This window comes from Malurus melanocephalus, unplaced genomic scaffold, assembly GCF_030028575.1.
Source record: "Malurus melanocephalus ecotype Western Australia unplaced genomic scaffold, MMel_1.1 scaffold_62, whole genome shotgun sequence".
Lineage (NCBI taxonomy): Eukaryota > Metazoa > Chordata > Aves > Passeriformes > Maluridae > Malurus > Malurus melanocephalus.
In genome coordinates this window covers 579,416-602,346 of record NW_026623294.1, presented here as the reverse complement: position 1 = coordinate 602,346, position 22,931 = coordinate 579,416, and the positions used below count along the sequence as shown (strand labels likewise).

General features: G+C 38.9%; 1 protein-coding gene across 1 annotated transcript in view; it reads right to left on the bottom strand.

Moving 5' to 3' along the window:
- CPQ (carboxypeptidase Q) overlaps positions 1-22,931 on the bottom strand; it is a 143,442-nt gene that overhangs the window by 114,758 nt on the left and 5,753 nt on the right. Inside the window, exon 2 of the mRNA XM_057366246.1 lies at positions 10,481-10,938. Coding sequence (XP_057222229.1) covers positions 10,481-10,907 — 427 coding nt within the window. The 5' untranslated portion in view covers positions 10,908-10,938. The remainder of the gene's footprint in view (positions 1-10,480; positions 10,939-22,931) is intronic.

Sequence of the window (22,931 nt, the reverse complement as noted above, 5' to 3'; positions counted from 1 at the left end):
ATATTTAATTCAGAACAATGTAAAAGTTCTATTGGATCTCCTTCTGGGAGTTTTTCCAGGAATCCACATTTCCCAGTTATGATACAGAAAACACATGAAGGTCCTTCTGCAGTACTATTCACACATGGTAAGTTAGATCCCACCCAGTTCTTTGTTTTTAATAGTTGGAATACTTTTAAACTGCTGTATTATCTTACTTAAAAAGCTAAAGAATGTTACAGATAAGCCAGAGAATCCCAAGTTTTAAGGACATTAATTGAGGAACTATATTTCACAGCATTTGAGCAGTAATTCATTTAAATRACCACAATACTTAAAATTCAATTTTGTTGATTGGTTACAGAGATAAGTAGAGACTGCTTAACAACATGGGCTGATACTTTGCTTCTAAATATAGAAGAAATAATGGATGCCTGAAATTTTAGTGTTGTACATTTCACCTAAAAGTCCCAAAATACATCAGTGAAAACTGATAAATCTCCTAATAATAAATCTCCTAGCAAKGTTTTGTCAAAGTGAAACTGTCATGTTTTTAAGAATAAAATTATTCCCTTGAAAAAGTCCTTTTTTTAAATTTAATTGGTCGGGGTTTTTTGGTTTTGTTTTGTGTGTGTAATAAGAATTACSTAGAGGATTTCAAAGACTTGAATTTGAGACAATAATACACAAGACAAACTCTTAGAAAAACAGGAAGGCAATCAATCTCTCCCASCATCAGTGTGCTCAGGCTCATGACTTCTTTAAGATGAAACTACACTTCAAAACCTTAAAGAAACCATTCCACAGAAGTCTGGTTTCATTAGAGTGTACCGCTAAGAATTCAACAGACAYCTACTGCTACAGTAAAAGTGAGTGTGAGAGGCACTAAAATTGTAACTATTTGGATTCTTAGCGTAATCTGGCAATGTTTTAGACAGGCAAACCAAAGAGTCACCTTCACATATTACTCGCTGCTGTTGGCAGGCAGGTGAGCATACTAACAGACTCCAACTGATTGTAATGAATGGCAGGTTCAGCTGCCTAGCTAAGGAGCACCCCAGCAGCAGGATCATTTTGGGCATGAAACCATGCTGCTGGAAATAAAGCCAGGTATCTGCAAAATTTCATTTTCCACAAGAGAAGTCATGGTCTCAGTAGGCTGATACCACAATCTGTATTTCATATTAGCTCTCCCCAATGCTCTGCTTGGATTGTGCAGCAGGAACTGGAAGGACACACTGGTGACTGTTCATCAAGGGAGGAGAGAAGTTTAACTCTTCTGGGCATTACTGCCTACACGAGCAAATAACAACTCTGAAAAATTTTTTAATAAAGCTACAGACAGCTAGTAACTATCTATAAATCCTGTGAAACATCATGGTGAAGTACATTCATGGTCCTTCCTAGATGACAGGCATCAGGAGTTTGTACCTTGAGAATTACYGGGAATTTGTGGCAATTAAAGCTAAGGGAAAGAACACAGAGTTGCAAACCCTAGCTCAGTATCTCTACCCTTGAATTTCCYAAAAGAAGCTAAATAAAGCCATCCTTTGGTAAAACAAAGCAAAGGTTCTCTCTGCAAGTTTAACTTAGTGGCAGTATGGTACACATAGGACATGAATTACAGTGCTTTCCATAACAACTTAAAATTTCACTCTTGTGTAGCTTCGGACTAATTCAATTACTCATTTGCATTTTAGTGCAATTTTATATCATTTCGGACCCTTTAACAAAAGTGACAAGAGCAATGTTTGTCTTTTAAACAATTATTATGTTTAACTACCCTTAAACCTTCTGCGCAAAAGGAGAAATGAAACAAAAACCACAACAGCCTACCTGTTTAAGAGAATGAGTTAGAAACTGGAAATGTCTCACCATACTGAGCCTTTATGCAAATTAATAGAGATCTACCCTGGCATCTCCTACCAATTCAGTGCCTCATGACTCTGCTTCCCATGCTGAAAGATGTTGCCTCTCTCTAACACTTATCATTGCTTTATTGGCCGTGTGTTATTGAACAGAATTCTTCAGAAACCCCAGGTAAGGAGGGAGACAGACTGCCTGCTAACTGAAGCAAAATATAAAGACTACAACTCACACAGTCCAAGAGATGAATACAGAGGATTTGGGGAATTAGCTAAGTAAAGGGTGTGAATAATAAAAAGMAGAATTACAAACATGATAAACTTGGCTGAGTGTATAAAGCTGAAGATTATTTAATGTCATCACCTGAAACATATTGTTGGGTTGGGTGAGTGAGCAAAAGATTTTAGGCAATACTATGGGTTTCCTCTCATTTCTCATATTAAACAGCAAATTTTACTCTATTGTTTCTGAAAATTCAGATGCAGTAAGGACATTAATGGTGGGAACAATCAGGTAGTTTTCAATTACCAACAAAATTATATTTTACAAAGTCCTCTGTACACTGAAATGTATGTTTCTATCTCAATAATTGAGTTTGCCACAACTTTGATGATCACACTGCCAGTTGAAATAAATGGCATGGAATGCATTAGCAATCTAAAATGGGTCACAGGCAGGATGAACACAAACCAGATTATAGTTACTCTGTATTAGCTACATAAAGTCCAATTGTATACACAAACACACACACACACACACACACACACATATATATAAAAGCACCCAAAATCAGCTGTCTCTAACATTACTGTATATAAGAAGTTCCTGGCATGAACAATTCTGTTGTGAGAGTCACCTCCTCCCAGCTGTTTATCATCTGTTGGCAATGATGCAAGGAGTAGATTAGTTTGAAGGGCATTCCTCACAAGATAACTTCTTCTCCCCAAAATTACCTGCAGCAAGTATTTTAGTCATTTTAGTATCTAGAAATATGCATCTGTCTGTGTTAGAAACAGGTTTCAGTGAAGAGAAAGAAAAAAAGGAAATCACCCTATAATAAGATTTTAAAAATTGGTGAATCTTTATTAAAACATCAATGAAATTTCATRCAGAATACATTTTTATTACTATAATAGAGTAACACTCTATTCATAAACACATAGAAATTCAATCAAGTTGGTTACAATCTATCACTATGTTAAAAGGATTAAGCAAACCCAGAAAGAAATATTATTTSCATACTGTTTAATCTTACTGGATACCAATTTCCTCATTACTTAACTATGGCCTTACTCTTCTTTTTTCCCCCAGTCTCATTTTTGTTATSCAGGTAACAGAGATACCTCAGAGTCACAAAGCCAAATGCAATCATCATTAATTTGACAATAAATACTTTTCAATAGCAGCAAGAAAAAACTCACTCCTGTGTACCTCCCAAACTTAATTTACTTCACAGTAAAGTAAGAATTGTGTTTTCTTCTACAAATCACAATGGAGCAGTGATGCTACTGATCCACATGCACTTAAGCTGTCACCATCATATAAATAAGCTGATAGGCATGGCAATTTTTTGCTTAAAACAATGAAAATACAATAATTTCAAGCCTAGAAAAAACAAAGCTGGAAACATCAACTAAGTCCCCACAAAATTTGCCTGTGTATTATATATTTCAAATCTTTCATCCTAAGCATAAATACTACCTGAAATATCTACACAAAAAGTCAACAACACATCTAATTGTTCTGATAACAGTGGAAATTTTGAAACTGGAGATGTATCTGAAATGTGTCCCGGCCTCTGYAGTCATGAGAGCAAGAGGGAGACARAATGCTACCACCCCATTAATCACAACCAGGCATYCGGATATCAGGACAGGAAAACAAGACAGCTCTTCATGGTAGAGCACGGACACCTCAAGCGCAGTGCCTGAAAGCCATGTTGTGATTGCAGCCCTGCCTCACAGACCTGCAGCATCAGGCTACCTTCGTAGCTCATCTCCTGCAACATCCCAGATTTCTCTGTTTCAACTTCAGCTCTTCCCACAATGCTAATTTAGCCCAGAAGTTGCTTCATTAAGATATACTTTATTCCATGCTGCTAAATACGTGCAGGCAGTAGCCCAAAACTATTCTTATGTTAGTCTGGATATTCCCATTGTCCTTCAGACTTGATGATCCTTCCAGATTAAAAGTACCATGCCCCTGGATCTTTCAGATACAGCCCACAAGCACAGCCATGGGCCAGTGTGCAAGGTAGCTTCTTCCATAGAGTTACAGAGAACCCAGAAYTTTTTTGCATGGGTCACAGGATACAAAGGCAGATATGTATGTCTGGAGATAAGGTAATTATTGTGACAGGTCAAAGCAAAGAAGGTCTTGGGGAGCRGAGGGAAAATGCAAATATATTCATCGAAGTTAAGTGAGATTAACGACCTGGCATTATATCCTTTTTTAAGTGCCACATCATCTAAAATCAACTCAGAAAACATTTTCCTCCTCAGCTTCTACCATACCTCTCTTAAAAACATGTTGCTTTCTAGCACTCTCCAGGAATTAGTTCCCTCAATGTTCTGCAAAATTCAACTAGATTTTCAGAAAAACAAACCCAAATCCTTTGTTTCTAATCACCTCATCCAATCAAGACTTTGTGTCAGGCTGAAGTAAATGAAARATTAATACCATCACTTCTTTTTTATTCTTACTCAAAAATTATTAGTATGTACTGAAAATTTGAAATATTCTAACACCTAGAAACACATTTGCTCTGTCAACACAWAAATATGTACTAATATAAGAATTATGATATGAAGAAAATACTAAATATTTTAGGGGAACTGTGAATGAAGAAGAGTGTTTCATCAGGAAGAAAGATTTTGTAATATGTGAATCATACTTGTAGAAATTGTGACCTTCCTATATACAGAACTCTGTGCAACAGCAAAGAGAATTGCTTTATGAAAATAAAATTACATAGGAGAGTAATCCAAAAGGATATGAGGCTATTCAGCTCTGATGCATTGCACAAAAACTATACATATTATACCTTTCCTTTAGAACACAGAGAAAAATAAACACTATGTAATAGTTACATTTTTGACCAATATGGCTTAAACTTCCAGCAAGTACTGAATCTCTTTAGAATAGTGTGGTTTCAATAACATGTACCTTACTGTGCAGCACAAATCCTTGGAGAAAAGAGGTTGGACCCAACCCCCAGCACAAAGCCTTGGATGCCAAAAGAGCAGGACAACAGGTTTGGTTCTMCCAGGAGCAGCCCTGCACAGTGCACAGGCTTGTTATGCAATGTATAGGGAGAATCAGACACCCAAAATCAAGATCCACAAAATTCAGTTTCTAAGAACACAGCTGCTCAAGGCAGGAAGTGCTGAGGACAACCATTCCCTCCCTAGCGAGTCAAGGTGCCAGTCACTGCCAGCTATCCCTTGGAATGGATGCAACAGTGCTATCCAGGTGTGTGTGCATACCCCACACAGGCAGAAAATCATATGCAAATCCTGCCTTTGTTAGCTTCAGCCTGAGCTCAATATCCCTGAGGTAACCCTCAACTCAGTGACACTGCAAAAGGCCACGACCAGAAAATTCAATTTTTTGCCATTGGTAATCCAGATTCATTAAAGTAGTGACTGGAACCCATGTTCTTCACACACAGCATGTCCACCTCAAAGCCATGCAGCTATTCCTACTCTCCAAATCTTTGAAATGCTACAGCACTAACTTTTAGCCCAGATGTCAGGCTGCTGAACACCACAGTGTCTGAGCTCCTTCATGGATGTCATCTTTTACATCCTAAGAAAAACAGTAGCATAATTACCATACCAGAAGCAGTTTAAATTATTTAATAATAGTTTAATAATTATTAATAGTTTATTAAATAATAATAAACAATCCAGGCACACAATAGTGACGCTCATGGTCTCAAGATGTGAATTGATTGCTCGTCACACACGAAAAAAGAGTGATCCAATGAAGACAGGAGGGCTTTGCCATGCACTGTGCTCTCATGCCTACACTCTCTCCAAGCCCTGTTCTCAGCATGGAACCACTGAACCCCACTCAAGGCCCTCCAGAAGGATCACCTTTTCTTCCAGGAGATCAGTGGTCATCCAAGATGCTGGCAACTCAAGGACAAATCCTGTGATAAACATTAAAAATAACTGTTGGCCTTTTTTTYATCTATCTGAATTCCCAAATCCACTTCACCACTGAGAAAAAAGAGGAGGTTCAACAYTGGGGGCAAAATGCATCAGCCAGGACTGGAGCCAGACCACTTCTTTCCAGGTCAYATCCCTGATTTAATAAAACGGTGGACCTACAACAACAGCACACACCAACAAGTTCAAGACATGTATTATCCCCATTTTATAAATAACAGGCTGGAACAATTTTAATATTAACTAACTGCAAAACTCCTATCACSTTCTATAAGAGTACATGGACTTAATGCTGACAGTTAAACAAAAAAACACCATGACTTGAACACAAAAACTTGGAAAAAGTCTGCCAATACATCATCTTCACATTTATATTATTGCAATTTTGCTGCAACCAACAGCACATAAAAACCAGAGACTGTTCCTTTTTTCAAGGAGAAGGCAGGCTGCCCTGAAGTTGGTTCTGCTTGTCAGTATTTCTTTAAAATTAAAGGGCAGGGTCACGCATCTGGGGAAAAAAAAATGCATTTTAAAACACATGCAAAAAAAAGAATTCTTTGATACTTTATGGTCAAACATCTGCTAAACTACTACTTTCCTTCAATTATGGGATTCTCAAAGTAGCAATTATATATATTTTCCTCAGAATGTGTGGCATATAATCAGTACTACCAGAAATGAACACAGTCTCTCTATACATAYATCTATGTTTTGCCAATGTTGAAACACTGAAAATGAGACAAGGACATTGACTAAATATGGTAAATCTCCAGTTTGCCAGCTCCCAAAACTTTGCACTTTTTAACATTCAATCCTGTTTGTTACCTAAGAATCCATTCCTTTGAGGTGATGACCATTTTCAGTCTCTGCTGATTTCTGGAAATCCAGGTCACTCTGTGTTTCATGTTTCCTCTCTCCCTGTCACTAAAGTGGGCATGTTGTGGGTTGGGCAGTATACTTACTCTCTCCTGGTAAGGAGATCAAAGGAAGGGAAAACTTTCTCTTTGACCCAACACCTTCATACTTGGAGAGGGAGAATGCTGGCATTTTTCCTCTTCAATAGGAAAATCTAACCTTTTCTGTACTCTCACTTTTTGCTGTGTAAATCAGACAGAATCTGGAAACTTGTCATGCTGGCATAGTTCCCAGTCATGAAGAAGAAAGTAGGATTTTATCCACAAGATCACAAGGTACTGAAAACCCTCCTGCAAATCATCCAACTGTTCTGTATCTGAGCCAAAGTAGGCAAATCTCATCAAATCAACTAAACGAAGAAAGCTCTGTTCACATCCCAATAGGGTTTCAATGCCATAGGCATGAGTTAGATAGAAGACCTGCAGGAAGAGACACTCSTGGTATCCTGGAGTCAATGCTGGCTTGGACTTCATAGCTAAAATACTGCTACTATTTAGGGCTTCCTGTTCCTGCCCTGAAGGATTGCAGATTTTTTTCCATGCTCACATGGTGTATGCTGAAATGGAAAGCAACCAACCTCAGCGTGTGCTCTAGCCACTGCGTCATACTTAGGAAACACTGGTCTGAATTTCCATGGACAGAAGGGAAAATAAACCCTGAATTTCCAGCATYGAAAGCCAGGTTCCTAATAGCAATCAGGCTATTACCATGTTAATGAAGAGCTCTCCATAGCACTAGCTCAGGGTGCTGAGCTCCAGGAGGAGCTCTGAGGCCACCAAAGTCTACCAAGTCCTGCAATAGGTATTTAAGTTTCTGCCAATGCTTCCCATTTTCTTAGTTTCTTAGGTCACAAGCCTGGGGCCAAATCATGGGAGGRGAGGAATACAGAACGTAAATGGGAAGATGAAAAAGCAAAAAGTGGTCTCCTCTACCTCCTGCTGGGATAGGGGAGCCAGCCCCTCTCATCTTAACCCCATCCCTAGACCTTAAAAGATAAAAGGTCCAGCCAGTGCTGTCCTCTGTCTCTAAGCAATACTGATGTAAAACACACAATAACTATCAAGCTAATACCAAACAATTTCAGGGATCATCTGCACTTTAGAGGCTTCTGTGAAAGAACCAAAGAATCATCATAGAGCTGACATCTGAAAGGCAGCCTTCAGCCTTTAAAACCCCCCTCTTCCAAAGCTCAGCAAGCAGCAGTAGATCTCCCTTGACTGACCCCATGCAACAACAGCAGTGTAAAGACAAGAAAATTGGCATCAGGCATCTCATACTCAGTTGCACTACTCTGATTACACAAAGACACATGCTCCCACTGCATCTTGGCTAAAACAAGATGTATCAGAACTGCTGATAATCAGTCACTGAGGGAAATTGTTTGGCTATTTCTAATGCAATTTAGGGCAGCCTTCTGTATCATTTTCTTASGAATAAGGCACTGTGACAATCCTCAGAAGTGATGAGGCACTTTTAATAGTCTAACTACTACATTTTTTATTCCATGCTTGGTATGAGTGAGAGTTTTAGGACAGGCACTTTTCTGAACAGCATGCCTTCCAATTCTCTTGCCTGGAGAGGCTGGTGACGAGCAGCTCTTACCAGACATTTCCATCAGCCTGGAGGAGGGTCCAGTAAAGGGAAGAACAAGAGCCAAGTGCTCACCAGGGACCAGCTACCCCACATAACCCTCCTTCTCAAGCATGAAAACCTGTCACAGCTTGCACAGCTTGACCAGCAGAAATCAGAACAGGCGCAAAAAGTAGGAGAGTCAGAAGTTATTTAATCAAAATTATTCCACAAAGTGTGAGAAACAGCCCAGTGTTTTGTGAGAGATCTCACTGACAGGAAGTCTCCTAGCACCAASACACATACCTCTTCAGAAACATGGCATATCTCAGAGGAAAGTAAAAAAAGTATAATGCGGGGTTTTTGAACATTACTCAGTATAAACCAGCACTGGATAATACAATCATATCTTTCAAGATGTAGGATCTTAATAGATGAAAAAGGAGGACACAATTAGACTGTGAGTATTTTTAATACGTAAATTCAGTATCTCTCTAAAGAAAGAAAAAAAGCAAACCTAGGAGTAAAACCAGGGGAGTGCAAATAACTACACAACTAAGAAAGAGAAGTGAAAAACAGACTCCTTGGGATATGAAGATGTTTGCCAAAATTAAATTGCAGGTTCTCTTTGYAGGTTCAGCAACACTTGCTTAACACCAAAAAAGACCTTTTAATTTTAGCTTCCTTTYCAGGAAGCTTGGAATAGGACTGGAAAGGATGCAAAATAAGTTTTAGGCTTAAACTTTGCTGCACATATTCTATCAAAGGAAAGCACTAAACCTTGCATATATCATAGGACAAACAGATATTATTGGTTTTAGTTGCTTTGCATTTTACACGTGTTTACCTCTATATGACAGAACTATCTYAGATAAAATTCATAGCAGCAATTTTGCAAACCAAGTATGATTTACTCCAAGCATATCTTAAATTACAGTTTTATTTGTTGCATTTTGAAGGGCTATATATTTTTTCTAAACAAAACAGCTTTTATATGTTGTTTCATTTCAAACAGAAAGYTCACTATCACAAAAATTTACAATTCATAAAAAAAATTATGAGTATCATGTTACCTTTTATTTCCTAAACTAAATTTATTTTCTCATAAAGGAATAAAAATACCTTTGAAGTGGTCTAGGCATAAGTATAATATTTTTTATGGACCGAAGTCACAGAAGAAGGTTCTCATCTGGCCTTTAAATCACATTCCTGAAAGCCTCACAWCAATAAGTACAAAAAGAGAATTTTATAAATCATTTTGTTTGCAGGTGAGCTAATATTTTGGGAGTTAAAAGACCAGAATTTTGTTGAGTGCAGCTAATGGTTATTCTCATACCTGAGTAACATATCACACATGATCAACTAAAAGGCAACACACAGYTCAGTAACAGGTGACAGACTTTTCCAAGGCAAGCATGAGACAAGGAATGGAAGGAAAGGACACAGATACCATACTTGATGTTTAGAAAGGGGCTTGAACTCTCCAAGCTCAACTCCCTTTCCTAYTGTCTTGTTTTTAACTGGAGTGAGGAGCTGAGCTTGGCAAGTTTGGGCACATGAAGAAAAGCAGAAATCATGTGTCAATTCAACACCGCATGAAGAATTTCTCTCCTACCAGCTACAGAGGAGGACCTGAATCTTTGCAACTGAGGTTCAGTAGTATTACACAAAAAGGTAGAGATTTAATGGAGAGCTCGGGACTCAACCCTAATTGAATCAACYCAATCTGTTCAATCAAACTGTTTTAATATAAACTGTATCATTCACAACTATGCCATATAGAAGAGTTCCAGGAAAAGAGCACCKTGCTTTGCAGAACTGTTACAGCAAGAAGAAAACTGCAGTTTGACCACTGAGAGAAGTTATTAAGGGTACAAACAGTTTGACATTAAAAAGTTATATGTAATTCCAAAAGGAAGTTACCTTCTGGAGGAGTTGCAATACTGTTCCCAAGTCCCAAAATAGCAAAAGGAAGTTACCTTCTGGAGGAGTTGCAATACTGTTCCCAAGTCCCAAAATAGCAATGCTATGATTCCTTGGTTCCAGCATCACTGCAAACTCTTCTCCTCTTTCCCAGTGTGGTACTTTCACAGGCTCCAGATGCACATTTTCCAGCCCATCTTTCTGCAGGGCACTGTACATATATTCGATGGCTGCCTCTAAGTTTTTTGAACCACTGAGTCTAGGTCCTATGGTGTCAACAAAAACTGCTAATCTTTCGTAGGATCTGTTCTGAGCCTTTCCATGAACAGCAAGATCAATAATAGCCTTGGCAACATTAGTATAGCCAGCTATCTCATTCTTAATGTCTTCAAATGATTTCAGGTAACTGCCATCTCTTCTCAAAGATTTGCCAGCATACTGGTGTAATAAATTCATGAGAAATATCAAGAATAAGTGTTTCATTTTTTCCTCTTTCTTCTTTTYCACAGATGGCCTGTTGGAGAGGCAAAAAAAAGAAAAAAAAAAGTTAAAAAAATCATTCACCTATCAGCAATACTTTTTGTTATTTGRGTTGGCAGACAGAAATGAAATGAAAAGAAATTGGTTTATCATRAAAACGCTTTGATCAAAACTAGCAGGAAAGTAAACTCAACTTGAAGACAGAGTTATTGAAAGCAAATGAAAAAGATACTTAGACCACTGGACACAATCTTTGTTGTGGTCTTTAGAAACATCCTTGGAATGCTGCATCTCTTTAAATAAACACATTCTTCAATGAATCAAAACCCAGGGCTGCTCCCATGCAGGAGGAGCTTTGTATCTCCTCTGTTAGGAGCAGGACTTTTCAGAAGTGCCGAATCAAATGTCTTTACACAAAACATCCAGACAGAAGCTTTTCTTAAACCACTCAGGAAAACAGGTTCTTCATAATCTCCATCTTCATAATCAGGAAAGTACTTTGTATTGTACTAAAAAATCGTAAGACCAATTTTGGATCCAATGCATCCAGTGTCCTGGTTTCGGCTAGGACAGAGATAATTTTTTACTTAGTAATTGGTACAGTACTCTGTTTTGGATTTAGTATGAGAATAATGTTGATAACATGCTGATGTTTTTGTTGTTGCTAAGTAGTGCTTACCCTAAGTCAAGAACTTTCCAGTGTCTCATGCTCTGCCAGTGAGGAGCTACACAAGAAGYTGGAAGGGAGCGCAGCCAGGACAACTGACCCACACTGCCCAAAGGGATATACCATATCCTGTTCAGTACATAAACTGGGGGAGTTGACTGCAAGGGACTGATCACTTCCCAGATAAAGACTGGGCATTGACAAGGTGTGAGTAATTGCATTGTGCATCACTTGTTTTCCTTGGGTTTTATTTATTTGTTATTATTATCATCACTACAATTATAATACTTTACTTCTTTTCATCTACTAAACTGTTCTCATCTGAACCCATGAGTTTTTGTACCTCTTTTTCTGCATCTTCTCCATATATCACTGAGACGTGGGAGGGGGAAGTGAGTGTGTGTCTGCATGGTACCTAAATTACCATCTGGGGTTAAACTATGTCAGACTATTAACAAGCTTTCTTTGGATCTTCTTCCCTCATTCAGGGCTTTATTCCACAAGACTTACATCAAGGCAGATCCCTGAAGAGGTCGAAGTCTTCTCTCCTGAAGTCCAGTGCTGTGATCGTGCTTTTTGACCTGTTTCTAGGATCGAGCTCTGTTACCTCAGGGACACTGCAGCCAAGGCTACCTTTGACCTTCATACCACAAGCAGCCCCTCTTTGCCTGTATGAAGTCCATCACAGCACCTCTCCTTGCTGGCTTTTTACCTGTGTCAGGCACCCCCTGGATTGCTGTGGCCCTCCAGGAGATATTGGAATGGTTAAAGTGCACCATGAGCAACAAGACCTATGAATGAGAAGCTATTTCTCACTGTCAAGGCCTCATCTACTTGTTTTTCCTCATCAGGKGGCTTATAGCACTGAGCTGCTACAGTCACCCATTCCGCTCTGCTCTTCAATCGTTATCCATGGGCTCTGTTGGGTTCATCATCCATCCACCCCAGGCAGAACTGCAAGCACTACAGCTGTCCTCTCACAGAAAGGGCAACTCCATCTCTTCTTTCCAGTCTGTCCTTCCTAAAGAACACCTATCCATCYATTGCAGCATTTCAGTCATGTGAGCTATCCCTCCACATCTCAAWGATCCCAACAAGATCACAGCCCTGCAACTCCACATGGACCTCTAATTTGATTTATTCCCCACGTTGTGTTTACTGGTGTAGGGGTACTTGGAGGCATAGATTTGTCAATACAAAGAGAAGAGGCAGCCCACAACATTTATGAGAGCTTCTGGTCAGCTCCCAGAAACGGGGGATAACCCACCAAGCATGCACCAATAAGGTGCCATCTGAAACACTGGCTATGCAATGCAGAAATAAGACACAGAAAAAGCCAAAGTACTAACCAAATTTCTAGGATACATAAATCATCAGAATTCAGAAACAAACAAATAAACAAAACCACCCCAATACCCACAAAAACATGCGACCATTTTGGAGTCACCAAGCCTAGCCCATATGATAACCTACACAAACTGCCAGCCTCTTTATGGGTCTTTTCACAAACTGCAATTGAAACAATAGCTTTACCAAGATAAGAATACTAAGCTWTTCTCTTTAACTGTTCAAATGTCCCCTAAGCTTGAGAYKGAGGAAGTAAGAAGCTCTTCACAGWGAAACATCATTTTCACAAAACAACAAAACTCATCTATTATTTCATCTGTGACTGATAAATCTATCACAGAAATTTCATTTCTCTGAGACAGACAGGGCAAAGGTCTTACACAACCAGGAGCAGACTTRGGTTATCTCAGGACACTGCCTGAGAACTGCAAAATGCCTTTTATAGTCTGAGTTACTGTTTATTTGTGGTTATACTACACAGAGGGTATTGGTGTATTTTTATTGCTATGCTCTGCACTTTCTCCATGTACTTTCCCTCTGGACCAGTTAATTACATGCTCATAGACATCCTCTTCTAGAGACATCAGCAATTTTCTCAGGATGACCATGCTCATTCCCTGATTTTTGCCAAGTTCATCATGCACAAAGAAGCAARCAAGATAAAGTGCTGAATGGAGTAAGACAACAACTTTGTAGACTTAGTTTCAAAAACTTAAGGTTTGGAAATTTGTTTGTTTAAGAGTTTGCAAAACCTACCAGAAAAAGCTGATCCACTTTGCTGTTACACAGAAAACACAGGGGGATTGTTTAACTAGCACTGGCTGCCTCAAAGAGCCCCCAGCTATCAACTTCATGCATTTTTTCAAGAGAGAAATGCAACTGCGGTTATCACATTTCCCTTAACTAAGAAATGCTTTCTTTGTTGTTCCTAGCCTCATTCAAAACCAGCAGCATCCTCACTCCAAAAGCTGCCCCAGAGGACTTGCATTTAAAACACACACGTCTTCCAGGAATTTTGCACTCAACACTGAGAATGGACATGTTTCTACAACTTTTGCAGAYATAACATACTTCTGCATTGCACAGCATTTCATTACCTGCCAATGCACTGTACGAGGAACAYAACTGAATTCAAACCCTGGTCAAGAACACAAAAATAGGAATGTAATTTATTGCGCTTTCCATGAATACTCCAGCATATTCTGTTCAAAAGCAGCTATCTGAAATATTTCCCTGCTACGTAAAATAACATCATACTCAGACTGCAATACAGGAACCACTCCACTGCTAGTCTAGGGAAAGAACCACACATCTGTTATCCCAGTCCCTGCAACTTTGTCACCCCAGCAAATCATCTAGCAAAGATTACTTACTTTTGCACATCTAACTAGTTAAGGCTCAGCTAATGGACATCACAGTGCCAGCAAAACTGTGGTGTTTAGTAAAAAAAAATAGGACAGTCAAAATTGTTCAGTGCATTTAATTGTTCAAGAACCAAAAAGATGACATACAGCCGTGGTAGAACCTAGATCCATACAAAGAAGGAAGTGAATGSTCTGAATATAGTTCACAGAAAGAGAAATTTTTCCCTGCAAAATCCTAGCAAAACATTTAAAAAGGAAAGTCTGGAGTGAGGAAAACCAAGTTATAAATCCATAGGGCCTCATGGATTGCATCCACAAACACTGAGAGCTGATGTCATTGTGAGGTCACTCTCAATTATATTTAGGACACGTCACTCCTATTTTCGAGAAGCGCAAGAAGTAACATGTAGTGAACTACACCAGTCAGCCTCACATCAAGCTCTGGCAAGTGGACAGGAGAAAATTCCTGGAAATGATTTCCACACCTCTGAAGGACAAGAAGGTGATTCAGAATAGTTAGCATGGATTTACAAAGGGGAAATTGCATAATCAACATGATACCCTTTTAGGACAAAATTGCTGGCTTGGCAGATGAGGAGAAAGCAGTGGATTTGTTTCCCTTTACATTAGTAAGGCAGTTGATAGTCTCTGTAAAGGTCTCAGGGAAGATGATAAAGTATAGGCTGGATGAGCAGACAGGGAGGTCGACTGAAAATCAACTGAACAACCAAGCTGAGGATTTTGACAATTCGTGAGATATCTAGTTGGCAGATGGTAGATAGTGGYGATCCCTGAAAGTCCATACTTAGTCCAGAACTCTTATAAATCTCCATTAACATCTGGCTGCTTGGACAGAACGTGGCCTCAGATGACAGGAAGGCTGGGAAGAGTGGCTGTGTACATGATGGCTGCGTGAAGAAACAGGCAGGCAGGAACCTTACGAAGTTCAGCAAGTCCTGCATCTGGGAAGGACTAAGCCCCATGCACTAAGACAGGATGGGAATAGCCAGATGGAAAGGAGTTGGCAGAAAATGAGCCAGCAAAACCTCATATTGGCAAAGACCAACAGCCTGATAGGCTGTACATAGGAGTGCTGCAAGCAGGTGGAGGGATGTGATCTTTCTCCTCTACTGAAGCCACACCTGGATTATTTCTTCACTTCTGAGCTACCCAGTATGAGACAGACATGGACATACTGGAGAGTGCAACAGAGGAATACAAAGATGATTAAGGGATTGGAGAATATATCCTRTGAGGAGAGGCTGAGAGAGCTGTGAGAAGAAAAGCTCAGGGAGGGATTCATCAGTGGGTATAAATACCTGATGGGAGGCAACAAAGAAGACAGAGCCTGGCTCTTTCCAGTGGTGTCCACCAACAAGAAGCAAACTGGAACATATGAAATTCCATCTAAACATAAGAATGCACTTCCTTTTTTTTTTTTTTCACAGTGAGGGTGATCAAACACTGGAAGAGGTTGCCCAGGGAGGTTGTGAGGTGCCCATATAGGGATTTATTCCAAACCTAGGTATAGGTATGGGCCTGGACAACCTGCTGCAGCTGGCCCTGCTTAAAAAGGTAGTTTGGACTACAGCTCAAAAGATGTCTTTCAAACTGGATCTGTAATTCAGAATATGAAGAGACCAGAGATACAACCTGAAAGGATTTTTTAAAAATCAAGGGAGAAAGGTTCTAGGTATGTAGAAGAAAAGAAGAAATTAAAGGCAGAAAATAAGTCTTTTCCAGCTCAAATTAGTACAAAAGAGGATGAAATGTACGGCACAATACTATGCAAGTAGTGCAGAGGGTGTCAGAAGATACATTTATTAGTAGCTACTTTAAAGATGCTCCTACCTATTGTCTGGTCCATTTGTCTGTACCTAACTGCTTTCTTTGATGCTAAAGGGCAAGCTCATCAGGAWCTCCATCTTTAATGGTGCACTTGTATAAAAGAAGAGCAATCTTTAACCAGGCTAACTGGTGCTACCACCATTAAAATCATTACAGCACAAATTACTGAAATGTTACAGATGGAAAAGAATGGGAGAAAGAGGACAAAAGAATCTCTCAGATGAGAACACTGTCTACGGCAATCAGATAACAGAAAGAGGAGCAGAGGGCATAAAAACAGGATAAACAAAGCTAGAGCACTGCTTCTTCTCCAGTGTGGCAAAGTTTTCCCAAAATCCCAGTTGAAAACACAGACAGAAGAATACAGAGAATTCACAGGAGTCATGGTTATGGGAAATGAGGAACGAAAACAGTAAATTGAGGATATTAACCACTTAATTGCTAGAGATCTGCTATATTTGCAGCGTATCTATCAGTTTCCTAACCACCATTTGATTTTCCTTCAGGGAATGTAGGAAATCTTGAAATCACACAGTGGTTTTGATGACATGAGAATAGACTGAAAAGCCCCAGGGTAACAAACTAACATGCTGCAGAGTGATGTCTGATACATTTAATAGCACTGGAAAAAAGTTTGTTGTGACAGCTGTGGAGTAGGATGGCTGGAAGGCTAGGTGAACTTGCAAAATGAGGAGGAGATTTCTGCCTAAAAATAAAGTCATAGAGTTYTTCCATCACTTAAAAAGATAAGGATGAGGGGTGGACAGGGTGGGAGGAGGGGGAAAGAAAAGCTTTATGATCTTGAAGAGTGAAGCAGAAAAGCAGACATTCCTCAAAGACTGCTTTTCCAGAATTGTCATAATTCCTCATCTGGAAGAACATTTAATCAGTAGGAAAATCTTGGGTTTGGGAACACACACAGTCAAAGCCATCATTTACATTACAAAGTCCTTAACACTAGCCTTTTTATATGTAAAATTAGGGTAAAGAAGAGAACAACATGTTTACAAGGCTTTGGATAATCTTATTACTTGGACCAAAAAGTCTAAAACACCAAAGGAAACACCTAAGCTGTTTTACCAACTTCAGAAGAATTATTTTGATTTTCTACAACTGAAGATACATACTGCAACCCTTGAAAAGGTAAGTGTGACCTATGACCATATAGGCTCTAGTAGTGACATWGAGTTATGTAGACAGAATAGGAAGTGAAAAGTTTAAAGAACTCTGAAGATTAAGACTGAGAAAGTCCAAACATTCCAAAAGACACTGCAGTCAKAGCTCCCCATTTGGCAGAAGTTCATACCCTATTTATAGTCAGTATGGGGGAAGCACTATAGCTTAACATAGAAATGAAGCAGCAAAAGGAGCCACTCTTTCCTCGTTCTTCACGTCCAAGCCTCAGAACAGTAACAGGCTACCTTGATATATTTTTATTCAGTAGCTGCTGCTAAAATGGATGGCAACAATCCTGAAGAATCACACCGTAATCCATGTGCAGACTACTGTATCAGCAAAGCTAAGGAAATGAGCAGTCAGCTACTTCTCAAAGAAGCAGCGTGTCCAAGACAAAAATTAAGGTAACAAAAAAAAGCATAACCAACCAYTGATCAATGCCTCAGCCCCATAGCAGCTGATATTATTTTTCTTAACAAGCACGCAAAATACAGTTCTCAAAAGGGAGTACATTATCTTTTCAGAGGCAAAGACAGAAATTCAGTGGGATTTTTAGATGAGAACTGAAAAAATACTTAATGAATTGAAGGCAGTTGGGAAACAATGACACCTAAATACAACGTTGTTCATATTACGATAAATCCCAAAATATATAGCTAAAGCCAGCTGATGCTGTTGAAAGACAGAGAAAATTATTTTGGACAATCAAAGCAACACATACAAGATAGGGCTGCAATTATACTACCTGGTATTCTTCTGCTCAACTTTGTTTAAGCCTGCAACTGTTGCCCCAGTGTAAAAAGCAAGACAGGTAGCTTGTACCTTTTCACAAAATYCATAAATTACTGAGAAACAAACTCTTCAGATTTGCATATTTTTCCATCAGCCTTTCCTACAGGTGAAAAGCACTCCCTTTTTATTGAAGCAACATAACCACAGAAATYTTCTTTTACAACCTCTTCTGTACTTTCTCATCTGAGGAGATTAATTAGGCTTTGAAAARGAGTAAAGCACCCAAAAGAGAGAAACAAGAGGCCACAAATTAATGAGCACCAAAGACAAGAATTGTCATCAAGGCCCAACACTTAAACTTCTTTCACCAAAAATTTTAAACTAAGCTTCTTTTTGAAAACATGTTCAGCAAGCCATCTCATACCCTGGATTAAGCTAAATCATTTCCACAAATCAGATGTTAAATATTTCTTTCTGAAAAATTATTTTCTCTATTGAAAGACTAGCAGACTGCATTCAGCCAAATGAKGAAACCTATCTTCCTACCAGAAGGAAGCCTATGAAAGAAGGTATGAGCCATGAGCCAATAATCAATCTSTATCTCTGCCTAGCAAAAGATGCTAAAATTGATGGACAGACACCGAAGAGGAGCAAACCAAGTTTTGYTAGCAACAGTCAGGACAGGGCTGTTACTGTCAAAAGGTGGTCTGCCACTCCTGTGAAAGCCAAAAAGAATCCCACTGCCATGCATGTGGYGCTCACAGGCACTTCTCAGTGCTCCTCCAAGCAGCATTCCAGCAGAAGGCTGATCAGCTCTACACAACACGCATATGCTCTGTGCTGGTCTAGATTTTGGCCAGAAAATACAAACACTGTGAGTTTCCCCTTCCAACAATTAAATCTCAGTTTTAAAGGCAACTACATGTTACACTACTAWGGGTCAGGATATTTGCCAAAACTATCAACCAAATTAAGCAACCTTAGTTACAAATTATATAATGCATAACAGGAGTGCAACAGACCAACTTTTCCAATGAATTTTTACAAAAATTACACCAGATATTTGCCATTACATATAYACTATAGACCACTCCAGAATTAGAAACTTACAAGCTAAATTCTTAGTATTTTCATATACGACAAAAATAATATGTCTCTATGATCACACACCTATAAAGCATTTTTTGCTTTGTATATGGAACAAATTTTTTAATTTTAAGTAAACAAGTTCTGAGAAAAGTTATGCACATTAAACACTTAAAAAACATAGACYAAAAAAGGGCAATACCAGCATTTTCAAAAGTATCAAACCATTTTGGCTACTTTACTCCATACATCTTCAATCCCAATGTWCAGACTCTAAGTAGCAGATTAAGTCAATAATCATTCAGCAATGCTGAATATAAGATATTTAAGAATATTAATAAAAACATTTCCAGATTAAAATAACAGCAACTTTTTTGAATATTTTTTCATTTTTCAGGTTTTTTCATACAGTTTTTCTCTACAGTCACAAAGAAAGGTAAGTTCCTCATACTGCTRCAGTAAACAGAAATCAAGTGGTTTTATGAAGCTGAGAAATCTGGTCAATATATTGCTAGACTTATAAAGAACTTATATTTTAGTCTTTCCCCTCTTTATTGTAGGATACACCCAGTGGATCTTCCCTTTCCATAGCAACAAAGGATGAATTTGTAAATGCAACTGTATGAAAAAAATGCAGGACGAAGAATTTCTCATTACAATTGACAGAAAAATTATCTTTATGATGCACACATTTCTTTACTTATATTAAGGGTGGGAAAGGATATTCATTTCGATGAGATATGTTATGAAGTATGCCATTTATGATTTCATCACGTTCACTAGAGCATAAGACTGGTACTCAAATATCACACTGTATTCCAACATATCAACATCAGAGACAAGTTGYTACAGTTCAGTGGCAATGTACAATCAGGGCCACCATCCCACTGCAGAATGCACTGAAACATGAAGAAAAAAAAAGAAAGCTTAAAAAGCTCAAATGTAACAGACTGGKTAGCAAGATAAATACACTTTACTTAAAGAGCTTGAGAGAAATCTGGTTTTCAGCCAATTTTGAGAAATAAATTAGCAAAACCAGACCTCTTTCTGATGTGGAAGAAAGCTCCAACACCACCTTTTCATCAAAGCTACTCCCCAGTGCAGCACACATTTGATCATAGAGAACCACAGTTACCATGCATAAGGCAGTTCTGATTCTGTATTTGATTTCTAACTACTTTTTACTGCCATTTAAAAGACAAAAATTGTCCCATCATTTTGCTATTGCAGAACAAAAAATTCGGCTATGAYAACAGACATATCAGTATTGATTTTTTTTCCAGCAATGTTCAACACATCCCGTTATCATCAGGATCCCAGGGYACAGACATACTGAGAGAAATATGTCTTACAACTACAGACAAAATGAACAAACATTTGGAAGAGGACAGACCCAGAAATGAAATCTCAAAGTTTCAGTTGCCACATGAAAGACATTAGCATAACCAATCAGCCCCTTTCTTCTGACACTACCAAGAGTAGATGATCAAAAKCTTGCTGCAGTGAAGCAAAAGGTCATGTTACCAAAAGTCAACTGGCAATCWAAGTGAAAAAAGGAAAAACACAAAAAACACTCCAACAAAAATCACAAACAAAGCCCCCAAAACATACCATAAACACACTAATTATAGAGAGGATAGCGACAGAATACAATCAACTCTCTCTGTGCAAATGTTAAAACATCTCCTGACTTTGCRCTAACATGAATCTGATACTGCACCTGAACAATAATACTCAGAGATTAGATTATGCCAAAAAGGAATAGGAAGAAAAAAACATAGAGGAGTTTCCTCCTAGATCCTAAATACTTCTGCATCATTAAGATTGCATAAAGTGAAGTGAACACAGAGGTGCCAGCTTCCAAACTCCAGAGAAGTTTTTACTGTGGACAACTTTGAGAAAACCAACTCATCAGCACTGCCAAGGACTCATCAGGTTGAGGGCACTATACCTCAGCTCAGGAAGCACATGGGACCTCAGCAAAACAGAGCCCAGGGAGCCCTCAGCTTCCCTTCCATACCCTCATTGCTCCTTCTATCCTTCTGCTATTGCAGGTGATAGCCACAAACTCAAACTCCTCCTGGCTTTGCTGGACAAGTCATGCCTGGTACACAACTCTTTAAATTGATATTTAGATACAGTGCTATCTAACTGAGCAAGGAGCTCAGAGAATTAAGACATCTCTGGCTTTGATCCTACCTCCAAAACAGCCATCTGCAAGCATAGCTTTGGGAATATGGCCTTAAACTGTTTCWAGCCACAAGACAAATCACTGAGGAGACAAAAGTTTGCAGAAACAAACCATTTGGAGCACTCTACTTTGATTTAGCTATAAATGTTGATTTTCAAAYCCACATATTTGCTCAGTCATAACTGCATAAAATTCAGAGGGCTTTATCCACAGCATGAGTAAAGAACCATSTTACACTTGGGACTCCAGTATTATTAGGGCAAGTTAAAAATGGAGCCTCTGCATCCTTCAGTAAATCCAGATGTTGCAAATGTCTGTCTCTTGATTAATTAAAAGCAATTCCAAGTTAAAATGGAACTCGTATTGGAGGATTACTTAAAATCGAAACCAAGTCTATCGCATATATCAGCTTGCAAGCAAAGGCAACTGATGGAATTAGATTTCACATGAYGTTACTAATGCTCCTTCATTCAGAAGCATCTTTGACTTCTTCATGAAGCTCTGATCCTTTCAGGATGATGATTTCACTACACGTTACTACACTTGAGTTTTGGTCCTTCTCCCTTAYGACAACTTCCCAGTTATCCCCAGAAAAAGATCTGATAGCAACAATAACCCTACAYTTGTTAATCCATGTTTACCAACAAGTCCTACTTGTTGAGCACAAAGTACTTAAATAAAAACACCTGGAGAGCAGGCAAGGTCAGCAAGGAGCCTACATTTCTCAAGTTTACCATCCTGTTTAATTCCTAGATTAAGGCTTTTTTTACAGCAGTTACCTTTTGCTTTAAGAAGAGCAGCTGAATTTACACAGTTACCCACAGTTGCAGTGATGCTTGCAGCAAACAACCCAGCTGTTATTGTACCATAGCTGAAAATGTTTTCCAGGGAGAAGGGCTGACTTCCATCCTACCAATGCCACCTGTCTGTGGGGACAGGCGATGTAAGACAGAAGGCTTCATTTTGATAATTTTGGGATGTAGCATTAGACAGGTGCCTACTCTAATTATTATTTATCCAGTATGCATCTTTATTCTTATTCAGAGTTTGCATACTGCTAAGCTCCCAATAGTTATTTTTAAATAAGATGCTTCAAAGTAACTTTCCTATGTTCCCATTCCTGTCTTCAGCTGCTCAACTKGGCTGCATGTTCTGGATTTCCAGGAAAGTCACTGTAGAATCATAGACAGGTTTGGRTTGGAAGATGTGTTCAAGGTCACTCAGTCCAACCCTCACTGCAACAAGCAGGGTCAGCCTCAACTAGAYCAAGATGCTCAGGGCCCTGTCCAACTTGACCTAGAATGTGTCCAGGAATGGGGCACCTACCACCTCTCTGGACAAGCTGTTCTAGAGTTTCATCACTCTCAGTAAAAAAAAGTTTCTTCTTTATTTCTAGTCAAATTCTACTCTCTTTTAGTTTAAAACCATTACCCCTTGTCCTATCACAAGATGCCATGTTAAAAAGTCTCTCTCCACATTTCTTAGACACCTTTTTCATCATCTGATTTGCTTGAACAGTCCAAAACTGTACAACTACTGAAGAGCCTGGTACAATCCATCTGTACTGGAGCTATTGCATTTGGCTATGCCAGGCCTTTAAACAACTGTAGTTTACA